The sequence below is a fragment of the Eleutherodactylus coqui genome, chromosome 10 (assembly GCF_035609145.1).
Source record: "Eleutherodactylus coqui strain aEleCoq1 chromosome 10, aEleCoq1.hap1, whole genome shotgun sequence".
Taxonomy (NCBI): Eukaryota; Metazoa; Chordata; class Amphibia; order Anura; family Eleutherodactylidae; genus Eleutherodactylus; species Eleutherodactylus coqui.
In genome coordinates this window covers 57,868,010-57,887,701 of record NC_089846.1, presented here as the reverse complement: position 1 = coordinate 57,887,701, position 19,692 = coordinate 57,868,010, and the positions used below count along the sequence as shown (strand labels likewise).

Here is a 19,692-nt window from a genome sequence, read left to right as displayed (position 1 = left end):
AAAAAAACTTTTAATGCATGCCCTCATCTTCTGCCTTGACTACTGCAACATCCCTCTCTTTGGCCCTTCATCCAACACATTTGTGCTTCTCCAGTACATTCTCAACTTTGCTCCCTCACTAATTTACCTTTCCTCTCGATACTTCCCCGCTGTTCTCCCTGGCCACCAATCATCCGGAGAATCTAGTTCAGGATTGTCCACACCCTATACCCTCCATACACCTCTGACCTCACAAGACCACTGCTACTCACACAACCATCTCCAACATTTCTCCCATGAACCCCCCTTCCATACTCTGGAACTCATTACTGCAAATGATCACACTCTCCCACACTTTCAAAACCTTCAAAATCAACCCGAAATCTCATCTCTTCTGATAAGTCTACAACCTATCATAACCATGCTGCTACTACACCACCATATCAGCAGCTCCTATCCATATCTATTGTCTGTTCCCCCTTTCCTTGTAAGCCTTGGCATGCACAGTCCTTTCTCCCTTTGTACATGTCTGTGACTCACGTAAGTCATGTTTTTTTTATTGATTTCTTTGTTATCTAACCCTTTGCTAATGTACAGCACCTTAGAATTAATGACACTTTAACAATATGAAATAACAATCCTATACTATTACAAATGTAACCCTTTCCTATATAGATGTAACAAATATTATTTTAATGCTTAACATGTTAAATACATTGGTGGCAAACTGTAACTTGCATTTCATTGTGCTATGTGTCAACTTGAATTTCTGCCACAGTGTATTTAATGTGATAAAGGGGTATTCCGGTTATTAGAGAAAATTACACGTTTTTATCCATCCAAATAGTGGGGACATGGGTGGGCATATGCAGGATTGTTGCATATCCCAGCAGTCAGACGTCCACAGATCTATGAGTTTTCACCCGTCCAGTGGGTAGCTGAAAACTGTAATTTCCTCCAATGACCTGTATACCCCTTTAAGTCTCAAGTTAACGTTTGACACATCTGTACATTCCTATATATTCTAATATATTTGACATTTTTTGCCATATTTGTACCTTGATCATCACATATCGTATTTTCTCCACTCCATTTTCCATTTGGCTGACAGGTACGGTTTACAGGGCCAAACATTTTAAATCCTCCCCAGCACTCAAACTCCAGGACGTCTCCTACAAAATATCTGTCTTTCCGGGGATAGAACTCTCCGCTTTCGAACATGACTGGTCGGGGGCACTGTACGGCTGTAGGGGAATGGGAACAAATATAACACATAAGAATGATATGCTAAGTATGGGTTCTAGTACCAGTCAATCCTTAGCTGGGCCCATGTCATGTCACAGTGATGGTCCACAAAGCTTCAGTAGAGGACAAACTTCTTTGAAGCCTCTGAGGAGAAACTCCAACATTGCTAAGTGGCACAGTCATATATTATACCCTTTATTGCCAGAGACATAACTTGCGGGTCCAGGTCCCATGTAAAATCTGTGTCCCCACCTACTATGTGCCATTTATAATACTTGTGTCTTCTTGGCAGAGAGGCCTTGGTTCTCTGCAGGCACCAGAGCCTGGGTGCAACCTTTACCTCTGCACCCTCATAGCTATGCCCCCGTTATACACTGACATGCCAAAATTCCTTGAACAGGAACTAATATTGTGTAGGACCCTTTCTAGCACAGTGAAGTACAGCAACTCAGTGTGGCATTGATTCCACAAGTGGACGGAAGAGATTTGGAGGGATATTAGCCATACTTTTCTGATAGCCACCCACAGCTTTGTGGTATTTATAGAGGCAGGATTTCGGGTATGAATGGAACTCTCAACCAAATCCTATAAATGCCTGATTGAACTTGTGTCGGGCAAACGTGCAGGTCATACCATTCATAGGAACTCTCCAGAATGCTCCTCAAACAAAATCTTGATAACCTTGGCCTGCTGGCATGGTGCATTACCCTGTTGCAATATCCCATCATTGTGGGGGTACATGAAATCTGTGAAGGGCTGCAGATGGCCACCATGCAGTGAAACATAGCAGGCCCTGACCAATGACACGATTAGGTCGACTGACATACCCATCCCATGCCATGACGGCACACTCCATACCAGTATGGAACCACCACCAGCCTGCACAGTGCCTTGCTGACAACTGGGGTCCATGGCTTCATGGGTTCTGTGCCACAAACAAACCCTAAACAATTGGTACTATGACTGATGGGACCACACAACATCTTGCTAGTCCTCTGCAGTCCAGTTAGCAACCTCACAAGCCCAGGGAAGGTGCTGTGTACGTGTTGTGGTGTTAACAGAGGCGTTCTGGTGTCAATTCTGCTCCCATATCCCATAAAACCTAAATAATGCTGCACTGACCTGTGGATGGAGAAGACACCTGAAAAAGAGTGAGCGAGGAAACTTATAAGGCCATGCATCTTAACTATTTGCATAAATTACCCAAAGGAGTGTGCATGGCCTTATAAGTCTCCTCACTCACTTTTTTCAGGTGTCTTCTCCACCCCTTCTGGTGAGAGATGATGCCATTTCCCAACCCACACACTCCCTAGGTGTCTCCACACACTTTTTGGGTGCTCTCCTTAAAGGGGTTGTCTCGCGGCAGCAAGTGGGGTTATACACTTCTGTATGGCCATATTAATGCACTTTGTAATGTACATCGTGCATTAAATATGAGCCATACAGAAGTTATTCATTTACCTGCTCCGTTGCTAGCGTCCACGTCTCCATGGCTCCATCTAATTTCGCTGGCTTCTTGCTTTTTTAGACACGCTTGCGCTGTGCGGTCTTCTGCCTGGTGAATGGGGCCGCTCGTGCCGGAGAGCTGGTCACCGTGTCGTCATCGTAGCTCCGCCCCGTCACGTGTGCCGATTCCAGCCAATCAGGAGGCTGGAATCGGCAATGGAAGGCACCGAGCCCATGGTGCACCATGGGAGAAGACCCGCGGTGCACCATGGGAGAAAACCGCAGTGCATCCCTGGGAAAGGACCGGCGGCCATCTTAGGCAGAAGATTTTTAAAACTTCACATTTCAGCACATCGGTGAGTAGCAAGTGGCTTAAAAACCGCTTTAAATTGCTATTTTATGCCAGGGGGGGTGACAGGGGGAATGGGGTAAAGTAAAATTTTGATGTTTGCCGCGAGACAACCCCTTTAAGGTGAGATGACAGCCCTCCTGACCCACATCACATGCCTTTCCCCAGCCAAGCCAGAAACTTACTTCACACTGATGAAGAGCAAATACTCCGAAACAGCTGTCTGTGTATAGTTTTCTGGCTTGGTTTCCTATTCCTAATCATTGTTTTACAGACTTGTTAAAAAGTTGTACATTGATTTGAAGGAATGCTGCCATTCAATAGGTGGCACTGCAGAAATATTGTTCCATCTTTCCTATTTGCATAAATTACCCTGAGGAGCATGCATGACCTTATAAGTCTCCTCAACCACCTTTCAGGTGTCTTCTCATAACCTTTCTGGGTCCTCTCCTTGTGGAGAAATGATGTCACTCCCCAACCCACTCACCCTCTAGGTGTCTCTACACAGTTTTTGGGTGCTCTCCTTAATGAGAGATGACACCCTTCCTGACCTACATCACAGGCCTCTCACCAGCCAAGCCAGAAAATTACTTCACATTGATGAAGAGCAAACACTCTGAAACAGCTGTCTGTGTATAGTTTTCTAGCTTGGTTTCCCATTCCCAATCATTGTTTTACAGACTCGTTAAAAAGTCCTACACTGATTTCAAGGAATGCTGCCATCCATTATGAGGTGCTGCAGAGGTATTGTTCCATCTTCCTTATTTACACTGTGAATCAAGGAATGTTAAATGCCTGCACAACTTCAGAAAAGAAATGTCCCATCCGTCTGGCATCCATTATCATGCCTCATGCATCTCTGAACGTCGAACAGCACATGGAACGGTGTCCATATGCTGTCTAATGTATTTTATGTCTGAATAAGCCCCATAGAACATCTTACCAGTAAACATAGACATAGTGAGTTACCTTTGCATTCAGGCTTCGCTTTCTGCTTCGACCAATTACCATTGGGGAGGCACTCTTGTGAGTAGGATGGGTGCGGATACTTTCCTTCGGGGCAGGTGTACTGCACTGTACTGCCGACATTTGTGCCATTAGTTAGAGAATATTCACCCCCGGCAATGATTATTTTATTAAGATCACACTGGGGGGTAGGAAGAGCAATGGACACTAAAACAAAGAGAAATGGTGTTAATGAAGAAAATGTATTCCAAGAGCAGCAGAAGCCATTGGTCAGTATGGACAGAGATTCATATAATTGGAGGGCAGCCATTTTTTACCCAATAGGCATGATAACACATATTCCTATCCCAATGAAATGCAGTTTAATCCAGAGCTGCATTCAGAGTTCTGCACTGTTCATGTTACAATGTCTGTGCACACCTTGCTTCCTTGAATTATGGAAAGTGTTGCTTTTACACCAGGCACTATACAGTAATAAGCTAACAGTTTCCAATTACTACCAGCAGCTTTATGAATACAGCTCTGTAGAATAATACATGATAAGTAATGTAATGTATTTACAAGGTGACTCGGCTTTTTCCATAAGATATAAAATGGTGCATTGGACGTATTATGTACTTAGGTAGCTGATATAATGCTAAGTTAGTCAATAGACTCAGGTAAGTTTAGACTAAAAGTTAAAGATGAGCGAACGTACTCGTTTCGAGTAATTACTCGATCGAACATTGCTATATTCGAGTACCTTGCTACTCGGGTGCAAAGATTCGAGGGGTGCCGGGGAGCGGGGGATGGTGTGGTGGAGCGGGGGGTAGCAGTGGGGAACAAGGGGGAGCTATCTCTCTCTAACTCTCCCCCCCCCCACTCCCCTCTGCAACCCCCCGCTCACCCACGGCACCCCCCGAATCTTTTCACCCGAATAGAGAAGTAGTCGAAAATCGCGGTGCTCGATGGAAAAAGGGGCGTGGCCGAGTACGTTCGCTCATCTCTACTAAAAGTCTTTGAGAACTGATCCAACTCTATTATTTGTATGGGTGATAATAGCCATTAGTGTACATTTACCCGTCCCATAATAGAAGTCTAGTGGTTACGGTAGTAACAGTTCAAACATAGCTGGTAGTTACATAATAGTCTCTCACACGGGGCACAAACCTGTGGTTGTATCATGCACATGGCAGCTACTTATAGCAACTTAGATTAAACACTGCTTGGCAATATTCCTCACAGTTCCTGCTACAATCCACTTCTGGTTCTACTGGTTCACCACTGGTCAGTCCAGATCCAGTAGCCCTCTTGTCCCACCTTGTCAGGCCTTTCCCTTGCACAGAGCTCATCTTAGTCAAGAGAAGTCACGCCGGCTCGGCTCTCCCACTCCAACCAGGCAACCCCTAACGTGTATTGGCAAGCAGCTTCCTGACAGACACTTCCACTATGAACAGACCCTCTATTCAATTTATTGGTTGGCCATCGTTCATGGCAACATTCACCAGTGTCAATAACAATAATAGTATAGTATAATAGTATAATAATAGACAGTTTTATAGAAAAGGAGGTCCCTGGCAAGAATCAGTGTAGAACCCGATTTCATAGATAAGTGTGGGATATTTAAAGGGGAAGGTGTATAGGCGCCCACAGTAGTCAGTGCAGACAATTTGGCGCATGCACAGAGTGTCCTTTTGGCATATTTCAGGATGGTATGCATGAATATACCTTTTTCTGTCTGGATGGAAATGCGCAATAGAGTACGCTGTTCAATGCAGGCCCATCCCGTTACAAACATATACATATTTTATAATGGGAAAAATTGTGCTGTTTATGGTTGTATACCCAATATTACTGGTGGTTTGGTTCGAACTTTATGATAACTCTATAATAAATCCATATAAAGTGCACCATTTCAACAATTTTAATACTGAAGTTGTTTTGTTTAAAGGGGTATAGTATTCCAGATCTAGGACTCTGTCCCATGTACACCTCTGCCCTTGCACGCCAATTTTACACAATAGTTCTTGGATTCTGAATACATCTGCAGCAGATGACAACAATGCTGATCTCATATGTCTTAAGCTGCTATTCTCCTTCAATAGAAGTGTTCAAACAAAGGCTGGACAAATATCTGTCTGGGATGATTTAGTGAATCCTGCACTGAGCAGGGGGTTGGACCCGATCACCCTTGAGGTTCCTTCCAACTCTACCATTCTAGGATTCTAGGATTATATTACATGGGGTGATTTTCATCCCGAATTATTACTAGAATCTGTGAATTCGGGCAATAATCATCCCGTGTACTGGTGACCACCAACAGGGCACTGAGTGAGAAATTGCTTACTTGTCGGAGTCGCTTAGTTTTTAGCAGAGCTAACAATGGTATATTGAACCATCTACGGACGACTGCCTGTTTGCAGTGCATGAAGGTAGGCAGCTGGAAGCGATCTCAGGCGGCTGCACCTCCATTCACAGAATGACTATCGCTCCTGTGTAAAAGCATAGGAGCGATAGTCACTAATGCACCCAACAATCCTCTTGTGTAAAGGTATCTGAAGTCTATCTCCTAATTAGCTTCAAAAATGCAGTATTTTTATGTACAATTAAAATCCTTTAATTTGATATCAGTGAAATCTGATAGGTGCTGGACATACATTTCGTATTTTAGAGCCTATTTCCCTCATCTCAGCGGATAGACACCAGTAAAGCAAATATTTTTCAACTTGTTTATCTCCAGTGTCAGATATATTCTGGAAAAACATGTGACGGTTCGCAGTAAGGTCGGGCTCACACGAGCGTGTCAGTATTGTTTTACACACATAATAGGCTGTACCAATCCACCATAGGTGGCCATGTTACCGCTCACACCAATTGCACAAAATACGCGCATCAGATAAATCACAGAATGTTCTATCTTGGCACATATTACTAGCGCATAAATGCCAAATAGTGTATGGCAATGGGTGGCACACAGCCAGTATGCAATGTCATTGCAGTGCACATATATTTTGTAGCCCCTACATGCTGACAGATACACTCGCATGATGGCGGCCTAAGAGAAACAAAGTAATCTCGTGTATATTATACCTTTTAATGGCTAATAAAAAGTCATGATGTTACAGCAAGTTTCCAACCTACCTAAAGTTCTTCCTCAGGCATAATAGAATAGATCTGAAGACGTGTGTGTGTGTATATATATATGATCTTCATCGCTCATCATTCAGTTTAAACAGCAGCTGTTCAGTAGTGAACGGCCGCTGTGTTATCTAAATGGAGAGGGGTGAGGGAGCGAGAGGAGAGAGATCTCCTGCACTGCCCTGCCACCTGCTGGCCACTCAGTGAGCAAGCTAGTAGTACAAGTTCCCGTGCGACAGCACTGGAGCATGGAAACACAGGGACAAGTGTTGGGCATTGTGTGCACGACACTCTTCCCGTGTAAATGGACCTTTAATTTGGTACAGGTGTTGCTTGCATGAAAAATTTTATGAAGTCATGATTACTTCAGAGGAACTGAGGAATAAAATATGTTCACTATTTTGCATAGTTTTCACACTTTGAATTACATAATTAAGTTGTTTACTTTTTCAATTAAGGACCTAAAGAATGCTTGTGCCAAATTTCAAGTTTGTATGACACCAGGAAGTTACAGAAATTAGTGACAGGTCAGTAAGTAAATGAATCAGTGAGGGTTTTCGCATATATATATATATATATACTTTATATATACAGATGTGAGTTAGAGTCTCCTCAGTATATACACATAGAGGTGAGGTAGATTCTCCTCAGTATATACACATAGAGGTAAGGTGGATTCTCCTCACTATATACATATAGAGGTAAGATAGATGCTCCCCAGTATATACACATAGAGGTGAGCTAGATTATCGTCAGTATATACACAAAGAGGTGAGGTGGATTATTCTCAGTATATACACATAGGGGTGAGGTAGATTCTTCTCAGTATATACACATAGAGGTGAGGTAGATTCTCCTCAGTATATACATATAGAGGTAATGTAGATGTTCCTCAGTATATACACAAAGAGGTGAGGTAGATTCTCCTCAGTATATACACAAAGAGGTGAGGTGGATTCTTCTCAGTATATACACATGGGGGGTGAGGTAGATTATTCTCAGTATATACACATAGAGGTGAGGTAGATTCTCCTGAGTATATACACATAGAGGTGAGGTAGATTCTCCTTATTATATACACACAGAGGTGAGGTACATTCTCCTCAGTATATACACATAGAGATGAGGTAGATTCTTCTCAGTATATACACATAGAGGTGAGGTAGATTCTCCTCAGTATATACACATAGAGGTGAGGTAGATTCTCCTCAGTATATACACACAGAGGTGAGGTAGATTCTCCTCAGTATATACACATAGAGGTGAGGTATATTCTCCCCAGTATATACACATAGAGGTGAGGTAGATTCTTCTAAGTATATACACATAGAGGTGAGGTATATTCTCCTCAGTATACAAACAGAGACGGGAGCTAGATTCTCCTCATTATATACACATTGAGGTAAGATAGATTCTCCTCAGTATGTACACATAGAGGTGAGGTAGATTCTCTTCGGTACATACACATAAAGGTGAGGTAGATTCTCCTTAGTATATACACATAGAGGTGAGGTAGATTCTCTTCAGTATATACACATAGAGGGGAGATAAGTAATCAAGTTGCGACCCCTTTACTTTGCCTATTTACAGACCGTCTTTCCAAGATATACGCGTTGTGATCGCGAAATTATTGCAGTTGGACAATTAATTTCTGCCTAATATGCCTCAACGACCTGAAAGTAGTACATGTGCAAAAAATCATTTCTGTAGGCTTTATGATTTCTTAGAAAAGAAGTATCTCATGTATCATAGACTTTTGCACTTAGATTTGAATAATCAAGTTGTGAGCCCTTAATTTTTTCTAAAGAATGGTTGTGCCACATTTCAAGTTTGTACGACATCGAGAAGCTAGAGAATTAGTCATCAGTCAGTGAGTAAGTAAATAAGTGAGGGCTTTCGCTATATATATGTATATGACATAATAACATATAAGACATAATATATATACTTCTTTGGATCTATTCCATTAAAGGAGATGTCTCGAGGAAGCAGTGATTTTTTTTTTTTGCCCAGTCCCCCTAATTAAACATACATTACTAATTACCCCTGTAAATGACTTTCCTAGCTGGTTTGTACTTACCGTTCCAGCGTTTCAGCAACTTATAAAAGTTTCCCCAAGATGGCCGCCGGCTCTTTCCCCGTCGCTCGCTGCAGCCCGACGTGCGCGCTCCCGAGACGCTGCCAGCTGTGTCTCCATGGCAACCGGACGCCCTGCAGCCGCCGACCAGACGCCGCGCAGCCGCCGTCCAGTCACCCACCGCCAGGCAGCAGGTAACCGGCGCTAGCCCCCGGCTCCCCAGCGCTACGCTCCCGGCTCCCCAGCGCTAGACCCTCAGCCCAGGTGAAGGCCCCGGAGCCCAGCGCTAGGTTCCGGAGCCCAGCGCTAGGTTCCGGAGCCCAGGTGAAGGCCCCGGAGCCCAGCGCTAGGTTCCGGAGCCCAGGTGAAGGCCCCGGAGCCCAGCGCTGGGCTCCGGGGCCTTCACCTGTCAGTGAACATCACCCCCGACCCATCACTTACCCCCCTGGCCCAGCGCTAGTTCCCCCGGCCTAGCGACAGCCCCCCCATCGCAGCGACAGCCCCCCCCGGCCTAGCGACAGCCCCCCCATCGCAGCGACAGCCCCCCCGGCCTAGCGACAGCCCCCCCATCGCAGCGGCAGCCCCCCCCCGGCCTAGCGACAGCCCCCCCATCGCAGCGGCAGCGACGACAGCCCCCCCCCCCGGCGCAGCGGCAGCCCCCCCCCGGCCCATCACTTACCTGGACGGCAGGACAGCTGGACGGCAGGACAGCTGGATGGCAGGACAGCTGGACGGCAGGACAGCTGGGCGGCTCTGCACCTTCCTCTAACAGAGGAAGGTACAGAATGGCCGCTTCAGCGCGCTCCCGAGCAGTGACAGCTCATCTGCGCATGCGCAGAAGAGCTGTAGCGGGGAGCACACTGAAGCGGCTCGTGCTGAAAGGAGAAGACCGGACTGCGCAAGCGCGTCTAAAAAAGCAAGCTGCCAGCGAATTTAGACGGAACCATGGAGACGGGGACGCTAGCAATGGAGCAGGTAAGTGGAATAACTTCTGTATGGCTCATATTTAATGCACGATGTATATTACAAAGTGCATTAATATGGCCATACGGAAGTGTATACCCCCACTTGGTTTCGCGAGACCACCCCTTTAAGCCTGAGGAACGACCCTGAGTAGGTTTGAAAGCTCGCTATAGCATCATGTATTTTTGTTAGCCATTATAAGGTATCATATCTACAAGATTACTTGGTTTCTCTTACTGAGAACAATCACATTTTGCTCTACTGACTAACACCGTACCACACCTTTATATATTCCGCATGATCGGATGGTTACTGAAACTATATAAAACTCTCTTGTCGGGGTAGATCCTTCAGAAAAAAGGCTTAAAATAAAATGTGTTTTTATATAAGTTTTTTTCTGTATTATTACATGTGCATTACTAGGTGCCAGTTTAAATAATATTCACTAAACCTATGAAGAATATCTGTGGGAGGAGTTCTGCTTTTTGTGAAACTAGTTCTATTTGTAAATATAAAGCTAAATAATGACAGCAATGCACATGGCATGTATTGTGACCCAGCAACATCAGCTCTTCATTCTATAGAAACTCTGTATTTGCTACAATGTACCTTTTGCTGTGATAAAGCTTTTTCCATCTGTACATTGCAGTACATGTATTGCAGTGCATGTCATGGGCTCTCTCCTCTCCCCTGTTACTTACTTGCTACTTGGCTGAGGAGGATTAGAGGTAACATCTTGTAGGTGTTCTCTCTCCTGCATAGACTGTTGTCTTTCCTCTCCTCTCTGCTTCTGGGATCTGAGCCTTGCTGGGGATTTGGTGCTATGCATATAGAGGTTGAGGACAAGTTCCTGTAAATGATAAAATAAACAGTCCAGTTTCACAACAGGTATTTGCAGAAGGGAGGAGCTGAGTGATATTACCCAATGCACAAAATGTATGAAAATGGGGAAATTCCTGTTAGCTAACTGTGGAAATCTTCAGGGTGTTCTTACATGTAGTATCTCTCGCCTACAAAATGCATATGGAGCTTGATTGATTGCGGTGGCCATTTAGACTTGTCAGTTCAGTGCCTATGTTGAGTCCAGCTGCCAGCCACAGTCAGCAGAATAATGCTGTAGTGTAATAGCACCCTATGGGACCTTTCACGCGGGCCGAAATATTCTGCAACAACATTGCAGTATATGCCGTCCTTGAATTTGGCACCAAAATCCGCACGGCCAACTGTGGAATTGCTGGCATCATTCTGCTATTTTCGATTCTGCATCAATATCCACACATTAAGGCTTTATTCACACAAGCATTTTATCGCAGTGCTTTTGCCGCTATAAAACACTGGCCGATAAACGTGATCATCTGATGCATTGGATTCCAATGCAATTGTTCAGATGGGCGGCCGGAAAAGACAGCACACACGATGCGCATTCCGGCCGGTCGATTTCACGCTGGACGGAAAAGATAGGTCTGGACCTATCTTTTGGCCGGAATACGTTGGCCAGTCCCATAGACTCCTATGGGAGTTTATGGGAGCTGCTGGAAAAGGGAGTTGGGAGGGAGTTTAGCAGCGGCTCTGCTAAACTCCCTCCCTCTTCCCTCCCCACCAATTGCCGTCTGCCAGCAAAGGGAGAGGACGGGACAGGGAGATTAGCACACTAGCTCCTGCCCCCTCCCGTTGCTGGAAGCCAGCAAGGGATGAAGAGGGGGAGGGAGTTTAGCAGAGATAAACTCTCTAACCCTGCCCGACCATATTCGGGACTGTGATGGTAAAGAGAAGTGTCAGCATCCAGGTTTGCAAAAATGAAAAACAGCCTGAACAGGCTGCCTCCCATTCATGCAATTTTCGGCTGTAAGTCGCATCATGCATGTGAGTGAGTCCTTAGGGCTCCTTTACGCGGAGGGGGCAGGAGCCGGCAAGGAGCCCGTAATACAGATACTCATTACAGATGACATTACAACCGTATGCATTTCTGAATCGCATCAAAAAACTACACGTGGTTTTCAAAAACTTCATGCATTTAAAAAAAAATGCAGTTTTGTTGTGGTTCAAAAACGCACAAAAAAATGTAAAGTGTGAATGCAGCCTTAGATTAAGCATCATCAGAACTGAATATTTAATTCAATTGAATAATTAGGCCCCATTCACATCTGCGTTTCAGCTTCTATTCAGAGCCTCCGGCACAGATCCGGCAGAAAATCCGGGATGAAATAGTCCAGCATGCAGTGCTATTTCATCTTGTAAAACGCAGTCACAATTCCATAGACTGGGAGGACCCTATTCTAGTCAATGGGGTCCGTTAAGCTCCGGCATGTGCCAAATCTGATGGTTCCAGAATTTTCATTGTTCAGCTTGAAGAACAGAGCCAAAATACCAAAATCACCCTGAGCCCTGACACAAATATGAGTGGGTCCTTAGGGCTAGAAAAAGATGCAAATGTATGCGGAGTATAAAATGGTAACACTGGGTGGCACAATTTCTAAAAACATCATTCTAGTTGTACTTTCACAATGTGAGGTCAAATTGCATTTTGTTTTGCAATGATTATCAGAAAACCTCAGTAAAATGCCATGTTTTGCAAAATCTCTATAAAACCTTCTACATTTTGCTGTACTCATGGCACAAAACACAATTTGACTGACAATGTGGACAAATCTTTAGGGTGCCAGTCATTGCACTTATCGGTCGTGCCGTATGTGGTTTATCGCTAATTACAATGGCAGGTACAGGTGAAGCACGTGCTTTCTATGTACTTCACTAGTACTTGTTCCAAAACCATAATAATTAGCAGTAAACAATGGGGGCTTTTTGCAGTTTGGTTCTTGGTCATACGGCAATTGCTCCAATTTATAAGGCCTCCCTCAGACAGGTCTTTTTGTACAGCGTTTAGCACTGCCTTTTCAGCGCTGCGCTAAACCCTGTACAACGCTCCCATTCTTTAAAATGGGGCTATTCACACAACCATCAAAATGCAACATCTTCAATGCTACGCTTTGACAGTGATTCATGTTCTATCTTTGGCTGTTTTCAGTCGTGCGTCGCCCATTGAAATGGGAAGTGGTTTCAGAGCTGCTGAAAACGTGGCACAACTTGGTACCACTTTTTTGACAGCACTAAACGCAAGCGCTAGCTGTACTACCTATAAAAAAAACACTTACCTAGCTGGTGCCATCCTAGTGCCTCCTGCTGCTCTCTGGAGCTCTGGGCACTTATCATTGTCGACAGAGCGTCCTTTGCTAGTGACGAGGTTTCAAGAACCCGCCTCCAGCAACAGATTGCTCTGATTGGTTCATCAAGCGCTGTCTGAGTCAATCAGAGCCACGCTCGATGAACCAATCACAGCCATTCAGTAAATGGCTGTGATTGGTGCAGCCCGTGCTGGCTGTGATTGGTGCATCCAGTGCTGGCTGTGATTGGCTCAGGCTGCAAGCTCAGCCAATCAGAGCAATCTCTTGCTGGAGGCGGGGTCTTCAAACCCTGTCACTAGCAAAAGATGCTCTGTCAGCAATGACAAATGCCCGGAAGCCTACCTGGAGCTCCCGAGAGCAGCGGCAGGGACCCAGACAGTGCCAGCAAGGAGAGTATTGATTTTCTTTCAGCTACCTTGGCTGCGTTTTCAACTGTACTGAAGACGCAGCCAAAATGTTGTCAAAAATGCATGACATCGCGGCTGAAACCACAGTAAACGCAGCGCTGAAAAATAGTGTGTTTCTGAAAACACCTGTGTGAGGGAGGCCTAAGAGGGGTTCCCAAATAAATCACAGTTGTTGCAGTTCAGCAGATTTATTGAACAAACATGGCTGGACACAAGATAACAGAACTGAATTTCACCTACACAAGTTACCTATCCTAGATACTAACAATGTTTCCCAGTAGTCAGCTACCCCTAGAACTTACAGTATGGCCAAAATGTGTAACAACTGGACAATGGAAGGAACAGATATACAGTATGGATATCGTATCAACCATAATAGATAAATGCAGAAATAGGAACTCACCAGTAGATGATAGGAACAGGGTGGTGATAGTAATCAGATGATGGCACAAATGGATGATGATAATAGTAAAGCAAACAAGGAATACTGGATTTAAATGCACATTGCCTAAACTATAACCAGCAACTCACTGCAGAAACCGAGAATATTTAAAGAGAGGCAAAGCATGTCTGGGAGCCGACCCTGCCCGCAGCCAAGGACTTTTTTTTTTACCTGTCCAGGTTTTCTCCCTCTTGTCGGGACCTTTTTTCTTCTGCATGCTTATGATTCAGGACACAACCAACCCTGGATGACCTCTCATACTTTCTGCTGCCTCCTCATTGCAACCAACACAACCTCAACTTCCATGCAACACTCTGCCTTTTGTCCTAAATACAGGCATCACCTTGTAGGATGAGACATACCTTTCTATTCGTCCATCAGACACAAGTGCCTCACCCGGTATGATGCCTTTCAAAATGCCCACTGTGACCAGGAACAAAACAACTTACACCATGTCCATGGAGGCCACCACAGAGACTGTTACAACACTCCAAGAGTTAACATCATTTTTCCCGATAAACATCAGCATTATATCACATTCCTCAGTATCCTATGTTACCTCTATAAATAAACTAGAAAATATGGTATTTACCCGATTATACTAAATTACCTTTTTTCATCCCTCATACACGTTAAGAGTAGAGATGAGCGAACACCAAAATGTTCGGGTGTTCGTTATTCGAAACGAACTTCTCGCGATGTTCGAGGGTTCGTTTCGAATAACGAACCCCATTGAAGTCAATGGGCGACCAGAACATTTTTGTATTTCGCCGATGCTCGCTAAGGTTTTCATGTGTGAAAATCTGGGCAATTCAAGAAAGTGATGGGAACGACACAGCAATGGATAGGGCAGGCGAGGGGCTACATGTTGGGCTGCATCTCAAGTTCATAGGTCCCACTATTAAGCCAGAATACCGGCAAGAGTGGGCCCCCCCCCCCTCCCAACAACTTTTACTTCTGAAAAGCCATCATTAGCATGGCATACCTTTGCTAAGCACCACACTACCTCCAACAAAGCACAATCACTGCCTGCATGACACTCCACTGCCACTTCTACTGGGTTACATGCTGCCCAACCGCCCCCCCTCCCCCCACAGCGCACACCAAAGTGTCCCTGCGCAGCCTTCAGCTGCCCTCATGCCACACCACCCTCATGTCTATTTAGAAGTGCGTCTGCCATGACGAGGGACCGCAGGCACACACTGCACAGGGTTGGCACGGCTAGGCAGCGACCCTCTTTAAAAGGGGCGGGGCGATAGCCCACAATGCTGTACAGAAGCAATGAGAAATAGAATCCTGTGCCACCGCCATCAGGAGCTGCACACGTGGGCATAGCAATGGGGAACCTATGTGCCACACACTATTCATTCTGTCAAGGTGTCTGCATGCCCCAGTTAGACCGGGCTTTTTAATTCATAGACACAGGCAGGTACAACTCCCTATTGTGAAGTCCCTGTCGACCGACAGCATGGGTGGCTCCCTGGAACCCACCGGCGGTACACAAAAATATCCCATTGCATTGCCCAACACAGCTGAGGTAGTAATGTCGTGCGTAATACAGGTGGGCTTCGGCCCACACTGCATGCCCCAGTCAGACTGGGGTTCTTTACAAGTGGAAACAGATGCATTTATAATTCCCTGTGGACCCACTGCCTGGGTGGGTGCCAGGAAGCCACCGGCGGTACATAGAAATATCCCATTGCATTGCCCAACACAGCTGAGGTAGTAATGTCGTGCGTAATACAGGTGGGCTTCGGCCCACACTGCATGCCCCAGTCTGACTGGGGTTCTTTAGAAGTGGACACATGTAGGTTAAACTCCCTGTGGACCCACTGCCTGGGTGGGTGCCAGGAAGCCACCGGCGGTACATAGAAATATCCCATTGCATTGCCCAACACAGCTGAGGTAGTAATGTCGTGCGTAATACAGGTGGGCTTCGGCCCACACTGCATGCCCAGTCAGACTGGGGTTCTTTACAAGTGGACACATGTAGGTTACACTCCGTGTGCACCTACAGCATGGGTGGCTCCCTGGAACCCACCGGCGGTACACAAAAATATCCCATTGCATTGCCCAACACAGCTGAGGTAGTAATGTCGTGCGTAATACAGGTGGGCTTTGGCCCACACTGCATGCCCCAGTCAGACTGGGGTTCTTTACAAGTGGACACATGTAGGTTACACTCCGTGTGCACCTACAGCATGGGTGGCTCCCTAGAACCCACCGGCGGTACACAAAAATATCCCATTGCATTGCCCAACACAGCTGAGGTAGTAATGTCGTGCGTAATACAGGTGGGCTTCGGCCCACACTGCATGCCCCTGTCTGACTGGGGTTCTTTAGAAGTGGACACATGTAGGTTAAACTCCCTGTGGACCCACTGCCTGGGTGGGTGCCAGGAAGCCACCGGCGGTACATAGAAATATCCCATTGCATTGCCCAACACAGCTGAGGTAACGTCAGCTGGAATGCAGGTGGGCTAAAAATTAATTTGATTACACTGTAGGCGAGGGCCCACAAAAATTGCTGTATCAACAGTACTAATGTACATCCCAAAAATTGGCCATGGCCAGCCAAGAGGGCAGGTGAAACCCATTAATCGCTTTGGTTAATGTGGCTTAAGTGGTAACTAGGCCTGGAGGCAGCCCAGTGTAACGAAAAATTGGTTCAAGTTACAGTTCCAACGCTTTTAAGCGCATTGAAACTTATAAAAATTGTTCAGAAAAATTATTTGAGTGAGCCTTGTGGCCCTAAGAAAAATTGCCCGTTCAGCGTGATTACGTGAGGTTTCAGGAGGAGGAGCAGGAGGAGGAGGAGGAATATTAGACACAGATTGATGAAGCAGAAATGTCCCCGTTTTGGATGGTGATAGAGAACGTAGCTTCCATCCGCGGGTGCAGCCTGCGTATTGCTTACGTATCGCTGCTGTCCGCTGGTGGAGAACAGAAGTCTGGGGAAATCCAGCCTTTGTTCATCTTGATGAGTGTTAGCCTGTCGGCACTGTCGGTTGACAAGCGGCTACGCTTATCTGTGATGATTCCCCCAGCCGCACTAAACACCCTCTCCGACAAGACGCTAGCCGCAGGACAAGCAAGCACCTCCAGGGCATACAGCGCTAGTTCAGGCCACGTGTCCAGCTTCGACACCCAGTAGTTGTAGGGGGCAGAGGCGTCACCGAGGATGGTCGTGCGATCGGCTACGTACTCCCTCACCATCCTTTTACAGTGCTCCCGCCGACTCAGCCTTGACTGGGGAGCGGTGAAACAGTCTTGGTGGGGAGCCATAAAGCTGGCCAGGCCCTTAAAGACTGTTGCACTGCCTGGGATGTACATGCTGCTCGATCTCCGCACCTCCCCTGCTACCTTGCCCTCGGTACTGCGCCTTCTGCCACTAGCGCTGTCGGCTGGGAATTTTACCATCAGCTTGTCCGCAAGGGTCCTGTGGTATAGCAACACTCTCGAACCCCTTTCCTCTTCGGGAATGAGAGTGGGCAGGTTCTCCTTATAGCGTGGGTCGAGCAGTGTGTACACCCAGTAATCCGTTGTGGCCAGAATGCGTGCAACGCGAGGGTCACGAGAAAGGCATCCTAACATGAAGTCAGCCATGTGTGCCAGGGTACCAGTACGCAACACATGGCTGTCTTCACTAGGAAGATTGCTTTCAGGATCCTCCTCCTCCTCCTCAGGCCATACACGCTGAAAGGATGACAGGCAATCAGCCGGTGTACCGTCAGCAGCGGGCCAAGCTGTCTCTTCCCCCTCCTCCTCATCCTCCTCATGCTCCTCCTCCTCCTCCTGTACGCGCTGAGAAATAGACAGGAGGGTGCCCTGACTATCCAGCGGCATACTGTCTTCCACCGCCCCCGTTTCCGAGCGCAAAGCAGCTGCCTTTATGGTTTGCAGGGAATTTCTCAAGATGCATAGCAGAGGAATGGTGACGCTAATGATTGTAGCATCGCCGCTCACCACCTGGGTAGACTCCTCAAAATTACCAAGGACATGGCAGATGTCTGCCAACCAGGCCCACTCTTCTGAAAGGAATTGAGGAGGCTGACTCCCACTGCGCCGCCCATGTTGGAGTTGGTATTCGACTATAGCTCTACGTTGTTCATAGAGCCTGGCCAACATGTGGAGCGTAGAGTTCCACCGTGTGGGCACGTCGCACAGCAGTCGGTGCACTGGCAGCTTAAAGTGATGTTGCAGGGTGCGCAGGGTGGCAGCGTCCGTGTGGGACTTGCGGAAATGTGCGCAGAGCCGGCGCGCCTTTACGAGCAGGTCTGACAAGCGTGGGTAGCTTTTCAGAAAGCGCTGAACCACCAAATTAAAGACGTGGGCCAGGCATGGCACGTGCGTGAGGCTGCCAAGCTGCAGAGCCGCCACCAGGTTACGCCCGTTGTCACACACGACCATGCCCGGTTGGAGGCTCAGCGGCGCAAGCCAGCGGTCGGTCTGCTGTGTCAGACCCTGCAGCAGTTCGTGGGCCGTGTGCCTCTTATCGCCTAAGCTGAGTAGTTTCAGCACGGCCTGCTGACGCTTGCCCACCGCTGTGCTGCCACACCGCGCGACACCGACTGCTGGCGACATGCTGCTGCTAACACATCTTGATTGCGAGACAGAGGAGGAGGAGGAGGAGGAGGAGGAGGAGGAGGGTGCTTTAGTGGAGGAAGCATACACCTCCGCAGATACCACCACCGAGCTGGGGCCCGCAATTCTGGGGGTGGGTAGGACGTGAGCGGTCCCAGGCTCTGACTCTGTCCCAGCCTCCACTAAATTCACCCAATGTGCCGTCAGGGAGATGTAGTGGCCCTGCCCGCCTGTGCTTGTCCACGTGTCCGTTGTTAAGTGGACCGTGTCAGTAACCGCGTTGGTGAGGGCGCGTACAATGTTGCGGGAGACGTGGTCGTGCAGGGCTGGGACGGCACATCGGGAAAAGTAGTGGCGACTGGGAACTGAGTAGCGCGGGGCCGCCGCCTCCATGATACTTTTGAAGGACTCCGTTTCCACAACCCTATACGGCAGCATCTCAAGGCTGATGAATTTTGCTATGCGGACGGTTAACGTTTGAGCGTGCGGGTGCGTGGCGGCGTACTTGCGCTTGCGCTCCAACAGTTGCGCAAGCGACGGCTGGACGGTGCGCTGAACTACACTGCTGGATGGGGCCGAGGACAGCGGAGATGAGGGTGTGGGTGCAGGCCATGAGGCGGTAGTGCCTGTGTCCTGAGAGGGGGGTTGCATCTCAGTGGCAGGTTGGGGCACAGGGGGAGAGGCAGGGGTGCAAACCGGAGGCGCTGAACGGCCTTCGTCCCACCTTGTGGGGTGCTTGGCCATCATATGTCTGCGCATGGTGGTGGTGGTTAGGCTGTTGGTGTTGGCTCCCCGGCTGAGCTTTGCGCGACAAAGGTTGCACACCACTGTTCGTCGGTCGTCAGGCGTCTCTGTGAAAAACTGCCAGACCTTAGAGCACCTCGGCCTCTGCAGGGTGGCATGGCGCGAGGGGGCGCTTTGGGAAACAGTTGGTGG

The 19,692-nt window shown here is 47.3% G+C and overlaps 1 protein-coding gene across 1 annotated transcript in view; it reads right to left on the bottom strand.

Annotated features, from left to right (window-relative positions):
- LOC136580481 (complement factor B-like) overlaps positions 1-10,990 on the bottom strand; it is a 63,334-nt gene extending 52,344 nt beyond the window's left edge. The window contains exons 1-3 of the mRNA XM_066581071.1: positions 10,844-10,990; positions 3,989-4,192; positions 1,038-1,223 (exon numbers count right to left, since the gene is read on the bottom strand). Of these exons, the coding sequence (XP_066437168.1) occupies positions 1,038-1,223; positions 3,989-4,192; positions 10,844-10,877 (424 nt within the window). The 5' untranslated portion in view covers positions 10,878-10,990. The remainder of the gene's footprint in view (positions 1-1,037; positions 1,224-3,988; positions 4,193-10,843) is intronic.
- Between the last annotated feature and the right edge of the window lie 8,702 nt (positions 10,991-19,692).